Source organism: Bison bison, unplaced genomic scaffold (assembly GCF_000754665.1).
Source record: "Bison bison bison isolate TAMUID 2011002044 unplaced genomic scaffold, Bison_UMD1.0 scf7180017851922, whole genome shotgun sequence".
NCBI classification, from domain to species: domain Eukaryota; kingdom Metazoa; phylum Chordata; class Mammalia; order Artiodactyla; family Bovidae; genus Bison; species Bison bison.
This window is the reverse complement of record NW_011482495.1, coordinates 10,016-17,534: the sequence shown is the minus strand read 5'-3', so window position 1 is coordinate 17,534 and position 7,519 is coordinate 10,016. Positions and strand designations below refer to the sequence as shown.

The 7,519-nt window shown below is 42.6% G+C and overlaps 1 protein-coding gene across 2 annotated transcripts in view; it reads right to left on the bottom strand.

Annotated features, from left to right (window-relative positions):
* The window catches only part of LPXN (leupaxin), a 41,811-nt gene that overhangs the window by 31,078 nt on the left and 3,214 nt on the right, over positions 1-7,519 (bottom strand). For both annotated transcript variants that reach the window (XM_010851861.1, XM_010851869.1), the window contains exon 2: positions 3,362-3,519. In XM_010851861.1, the coding sequence (XP_010850163.1) occupies positions 3,362-3,519 (158 nt within the window). The remainder of the gene's footprint in view (positions 1-3,361; positions 3,520-7,519) is intronic.

The following is a 7,519-nucleotide window of genomic DNA, read 5'->3' as shown; positions in this document are numbered from 1 at the left end:
CCAAAATCACTGCAGATGGTGACTGCAGCCATGAAATTAAAAGACTCTTACTCCTTGGAAGGAAAGTTATGACCAACCTAGATAGCATATTCAAAAGCAGAGACATTACTTTGCCAACAAAGGTTCGTCTAGTCAAGGCTATGGTTTTTCCTGTGGTCATGTATGGATGTGAGAGTTGGACTGTGAAGAAGGCTGAGTACCGAAGAATTGATGCTTTTGAACTGTGGTGTTGGAGAAGACTCTTGAGAGTCCCTTGGACTGCAAGGAGATCCAACCAGTCCATTGTGAAGGAGATGAGCCCTGGGATTTCTTTGGAAGGAATGATGCTAAAGCTGAAACTCCAGTACTTTGGCCACCTCATGGGAAGAGTTGACTCATTGGAAAAGATTCTGATGCTGGAAGGGATTGGGGGCAAGAGGAGAAGGGGATGCCAGAGGATGAGATGGCTGGATGGCATCACCGACTCGATGGACATGAGTCTGAGTGAACTCTGGGAGTTGGTGATGGACAGGGAGGCCTGGCGTGCTGCGATTCATGGGGTCACAAAGAGTCGGACACGACTGAGCGACTGATGTGATCTGATCTGTACCCTATGGCAAGAGTGCTCAGCCTCTGTTTCTTTAGCAAGATGTGTATGACGTTAAGCCATAGTTTCCTGTATTTCCCTCTGACCCTGAGGAGACTCTCTGCATCTCACAGATTATCTCACAGACCACAGCAGGGCACAAGCAGCGCTATGACAAGTGGCCAGCAGGGAAAAAATATCTCCTCATTTTTCTTGCCACCACTTAAACCCAGAGGAGTCAGCTGCCACTGACTGCTGTGCTTGAGCTCTAGCTGTAACAGCCAGCACCATGAGTATCACACTCCAAAGGGTGCTGCCAGTTAGATTTTGTCTTAACAGGATCAGGAAATGAGAGACTAGTCATTGTCATTAGTCATCTCTTAGATCCTAGACCTCGCTTGTAGCTCAGTTGGCAAAGAATTCACCTACAATGCAGAAGAGCCAGGCTCGATCCCTGTGTGGCGAAGATCCCCTGGAGGAGGAAATGGCAACCCACTCCAGTGTTCTTGCCTGGAGAATCCCATGGACAGAGGAGCCTGGTGGATTACAGTCCGTGGGGTCACCAAGAGTCGATCATGACTTAGTGACTAAACCACGTCTATTAGATCTAGCTATAATTAAAACTGAACATTCAAAAAACAAAGATCATGGCATCTGGTTCCATCATTTCATGGCAAATAGATGGGGAAAAAATGGAAACAGTGACAGATTTTGTTTTCTTGGGCTCCAAAATCACTGTGGACAGTGACTGCAGCCATGAAATTAAGAGATCCTTGCTCCTTGGAAAAAAAGCTATGACAAATCTACACAGAGACATCATTTTGCTGACAAAGGTCCATAGAGTCAAAGTTATGGTTTTTCCCGTAGTCATGTACGGATGTGAGAGGTGGACCATAAAGAAGGCTGAGCACAAAGAATTGAGGCTTTTGAACTGTGGTGTTGGAGAAGACTCTTGAGAGTCCCTTGGACTGCAAGGAGATCCGACCAGTCCATCCTAAAGGAAATCAGTCCTGAATATTCATTGGAAGGACTGATGCTGAAGCTGAAACTTCAATACTTTGGCCACCTGATGCGAAGAGCTGACTCATTTGAAAAGACCCTGATTCGGGGAAAGATTGAGGGCAGGAGGAGAACGGGCTGAAAGAGGATGAGATGGCTGGATGGCATCACCAACTCGATGGACATGAGTATGAGCAAGCTCCAGGAGAGCGTGAACAGGGAAGCCAGGCGTGCTGGAGTTCATGGGGCTGCAAAGGGTCAGACAGAACTGAGTGACTGAACAACAGCAATAATAAAATAAGGACTCCGCTCACGGCACATGTGTTTTATATACTCCCACAGGAGACTGTGAGAGAAGCCAGAAGAACCAAATGGGGGTTTATAATCCATGCTGGCTTACTTTAAAGCTAATACTAATTTTTAAAATTTCACAAAAATATGGAAAATCTGGGGTAAAAGGTAAAGTCAATAAGAGGATGTCAAGAAAATAAGCAAAAACCCAGGTTCTTCCAAGTGAACCAAGACATATGGTCACCCATGAATCAGGTCGGTGTGAAGACTGTGGCTTTTTACTGCAAATGAGACGAGAATTCATCGCGGGGTTCTGAGTAGGAGAATGAGGTGATCTGATTTAAGTGTTACAGGATTATCCTGACTGCAATTTGGAGAAGAAATTGCAGGGGGTCAGGTGAGGGGGCCAGTTAGGAGTCTATGGGTATACCTCACAGTGAGAACAGAGACAATGGCTCCCTAGAAAAGAGAGAAATGTGTGTCCTGAAAACTGTACCAGCATAGCTGGAAGGAAGAGCGGTTAAAGAGGAAGCCTTCCCACAGGCCCGGATTTCAAGTCTGTGCTACTGGTGACTTCATATGGTGTGCAAGGATGGGTCAGAATACCGTAGTTCAGGGACTTCCCTGTGCTACAGTGCTTAAGAGTCCGCTCTTCCAGTGCAGGACGCACAGGTTCAAACCCTGGCCGGGAAACTAAGATCCCACATGCAGAACAGTGTGGCCAAAAAGAAAAAAAATCATCGTTCAGAAACACCAGATATGAAAAGCATCTTCTTGATTCCTCCTATAGTAACCCATTCTCACCAAGTAAGCTTCTAATTATAAAGTAGATGCATGTAGACTTATCCATAGGGAAGGATATATATCAACATGTATCAACAAATGTTATTCGTATCTGCTCTACTTGATCCTTTAAATTCTAGCCAGAAGTTAATAAATTGGATTTCCGGGGAGGTTAATTCATAATCTTTCCTGAGTGTAGTTTTTTTGTGTTGGTTCCTTAGAGCTTCCTCACCTCTGCATATACAAATAATTGAATTTCCTAATATATTCAGCAGAAAAGAAGAGCCAGAAAGTGAATACCCTAAAAAAGCCATCCTGACAAGATTTAGCTAAACTGTCACCTGGCCTTGCCCAGGTGATCTCTGGCCTTACTGAGCGACATTCCAATCAAACTGCAACATGCATGTCTGATACCCAAATGGTGATATCAGAATATCCCAAGTGAATTACACAATACTCTGCCAGCTCCAGGCTCTAATAAGAAAAAAAAAGTTTCCAAAGACGTATTCTTCTATGATACTTTTCTCAGTGCTCCTCCTCTTTCCAAAAACAACCACCTTTATCATTTAAAAAAAATTTTTTTTTAATTTTTAAGGAGAAGGTTTTTTCTGTCTCTTGGATATGTGATTCTCCTTTTTGCATAATTTTATTTGAGATACAATTAATTTTCAGAAATGCACTCAAATAGGTATATTCAAGATACTTCAATAAATGAAAACTTACTGGAAAGGGATTCGTGTCATCAGGAACGGAAGGGACCTTTGAAGTCTCATCAAGGTTACTCTCCTTTCTCGAATGCTGATCCAGGGGAGGAGAAGCTGCCTTGGAGTATTCATCACTTTCCTGGAACGTAGAGTATTCCAGTTCCTCCAACAAGGCATCTATATCAAAAGATACAAGGGAATCATGATATGGACTATGCACATCTTCTAGAATAATTATCCTCTTGAGTATCCCCACTATGCCGCCATTTATCTCCCTCTTCTCTTAGGTTAAGAGTTAAATCTAAACTCAAACATCCTCCCTTACTCCTTATTTGACTTCAAGAATATGGTCTGTTTTACCAGGAGATGTTTAATGCCCTCTGCATACTGTAGCCTATCTCTTATTTCCGACAGCTGCGTTCAATCACATAGTCTCACTCTACAGTTTGACTTTCTATCAGATCAGTCGCTCAGTTGTGTCCGACTCTTTGCGACCCTTTGGACCACAGCACGCCAGGCCTCCCTATCCATCACCAACTCCCGGAGTTCACTCAGACTCACGTCCATCAAGTCAGTGATGCCATCCAGCCATCTCATCCTCTGGCGTCCCCTTCTCCTCTTGACCCCAATCCCTCCCAGCATCAGAGTCTTTTCCAATGAGTCAACTCATCCCATGAGGTGGCCAAAGTACTGGAGTTTCAGCCTCAGCATCATTCCTTCCAAAGAAATCCCAGGGCTCATCTCCTTCAGAATGGACTGGTTGGGTCTCCTTGCAGTCCAAGGGACTCTCAAGAGTCTTCTCCAACACCACAGTTCAAAAGCATCAATTCTTCGGCACTCAGCTTTCTTCACAGTCCAACTCTCACATCCATACATGACCACTGGAAAAACCATAGCCTTGACTAGATGAACCTTTGTTGGCAAAGTAACGCCTCTGCTTTTGAATATGCTATCTAGGTTGGTCATAACTTTCCTTCTAAGGAGTAAGAGTCTTTTAATTTCATGGCTGCAGTCACCATCTGCAGTGATTTTGGAGCCCAGAAAAATAAAGTCTGACACTGTTTCCACTGTTTCCCCATCTATTTCCCATGAAGTGATGGGACCAGATGCCATGATCTTCGTTTTCTGAATGTTGAGCTTTAAGCCAACTTTTTCACTCTCCACTTTCACTTTCATCAAGAGGCTTTTGAGTTCCTCTTCACTTTGACTTTCTATATTGCCCCTTATTCATTTTTATCATTGAGAGTCGATCACCCACGAAGATCTCCAATTAGAGAAATGTAAACAGGGGCGTCCCTGGGGGTCCAGTGGCTAAGACCCCGCACTCCCAATGCAGGGGGCCTGGTTTCAATCCCTGGTCGGGGAACTAAATCCCACATGCCGCACTGAAGATCAAAGATTCCACGTGCGCAACTAAGACTTGGCACAGCCAAGGAAATGAGTAAATTTAAAATACATTTTTAAATTACTTACTTTTGATTGGAGGATAATTGCTTTACAATATCGTGTTGGTTTCTGCCATACACCAACATGAATCAGCCACACGTATACACATGGCCCCCCTCTGGAACCTCCTTCCCACCTCCCTCCCCACCCCACCCTGCTAGGCTGTCTCAGGGCAATGGATTTGAGCTCCCTGCATCATACAGCGAATTTCCTCTGGCCGTCTAATTTCACATACGCTAATGTATATGCTTCCACGCCACTCTCAGTTTTTCCCAACATCTCCAGCCCCCGCTGTGTCTACAAGCATGTTCTCTACGTCTGCATCTCCTGCGGCCCTGCAAACAGGTTCATCGGTGCCGTCTTTCTAGATTCCGTATATATGCGTTAATATTTAATGTTTATCTTTCTCTTTCTGACTTACTTCGCTCTGTATAATAGACTCTAGGTGTAAATGCTACCTGTTTTCCTATCAGAAAAATATAAGCAATTATTTTACAGTTTTCCCAAACATACCAGTACAGTAAAACTGATTCTTAATCCTGAAGGTTTTTTTTTTTTCCTTAATATCCCCAGCATGTAACAAAATTCTCAAGGTATTGGTACTCTGTCTTTTAAAGTGTGGGGAGAAAAATGGATTGATTGGAAACATACTGCAAAATCGAACAAGATGCTTCAATCCAAACAGTTGAAATTTGTTTCTCTTGTAGTTTTCTTAGGAGAAACCAACGGACTTTCTTGTATGAGTATTACACTATCAACTTTCTGTTTTCAGGAAATTAATAGTAATAATTAATAAAATCAACACAGGACATATTTATTTACATTATTCATATAAATATAAATAAAATATTAATATATTGTATGATATATATAATAGTTATATATTTATGTATTAGTCATCCTAATACTTTGAGTCAAGTGATAGTATTGTCCTTATTTTGTAGATTAAGAAAGAGAAAAATATCTTGTGTAAGGTCACACTGCTCCTGAGTGCCAGCTGATGGCTCAGAGGGCAAAGAGTCCTCCTGCCAATGCAGGAGATGCAAGGAGATGCAGCTTCAATCCCTGGATCGGGAAAATCCCCTGGAGGAGGAAATGGCAACCCAGTCCAGTATTCTTGCCTGGAGAATCCCATGGACACAGGAGCCTGGTGGGCTACAGTCCACAGGGTTGCAAAGGGTCAGATATGAGCGACTAAGCACAGTCTACTGAATGCAGAACCTGGCTGATCCTGAACTATCTGATCCTTGACGTCTGCAAGTCAGAAATGCCAGACCTCTTTTCCATGTGGATTCTCTGGGTCATCTTTCCATGACATGTGCTTCTCTGAGGCTGTTTTCTCATCCACATAATGAAGCAATTGTATCACAATAGTAGATTTTAAATTGCAGATCCACACCCAGGAGTGAACCTCCAGTGAATTTCTTATCAGAGACCGTAGTGTTTTAAACTTTACAAAACACTGGATTATATTATTCCTAAAGGATCTACCTATTGGAGAAGAAAATGGCAACCCATTCCAGTGTTCTTGCCTGGAGAATCCCAGGGACAGTGGAGCCTGGTGGGCTGCCGTCTATGGGGTCGCACAGAGTCGGACATGACTGAAGCTCTACCTAGCTCTAAAGTCTTCAGATGGGGAAAATGAACTTTACAGGTCATTAAAGAATGATTTCATTTCCGATGTTGGGGGATGGGTATTTCTTAATGGCATAAGAAAAGATCTGATCACTTTTTTTACAAATGAAATCTTCTACAGATCTTTCTCAAGCATCTGTCTCACAAATATATTGAATTGTATGCACCATTTTGGACATAAACAAATTGAGCTAAACTCTTCAGGGCTAATGATCCTTCAACAAATAAACTTTAGTGGAAAAGAAGAGACAGAGGGGGACCAATAGGTTAAAAAAGATTCAAGAAATTTATAACTGAGTACTACTGCCTGGAAAATCCCATGGACAGAGGAGCCTGGTACGCTGCAGTCCATGGGGTCGCGAAGAGTCGGACACGACTGAGCGACGTCCCTTTCACTTTTCACTTTCATGCATTGGAGAAGGAAATGGCAACCCACTCCAGTGTTCTTTCCTGGAGAATCCCAGGGACGGGGGAGCCTGGTGGGCTGTGTCTATGGGGTCACACAGAGTCGGACATGACTGAAGTGACTTAGCAGCAGCAGCAGCACCATGTGATTTCAGAGTCTGTACTTTTTATAGTATCAGTCCGCCTCCCCAGCTTTACTGAGGTTTAACTGAATATATTTAATGTGTATAACTTGATGATTTGATATATGTATACATTGTGAAATAACCACCACAGTCAAGCTAATTAACATACCCATCACTTTACGTAATTACTATTGGGTGTATGTGATGAAAACACTTGAGGTCTACCCTCTTGGAAAATTACAAATATACAAAACAGTATTGTTAACTATAGCCACAGTGCTTTATTCTAGATGTCTACAATTTATTTATCTTATATAATTGAAACTTTGTACCCCTTGGCTAACATTTCCCCATTTTCTCTACTTCTTAGCCCCTGGCAACTACCATTCTATTCTCTGCTTCTGTGAGTTGAACTATTTTAGATTCCACATATAAGAGATAATATAATATTTGTCTTTATATTCGAACTTGCATCTCCTACTACTTCTACATTGTCAGGCAGATTCTTTTCCACTGAGCCACTTGGGAAGTCCACTGTGTGTAACATATATGTATGTATATATATA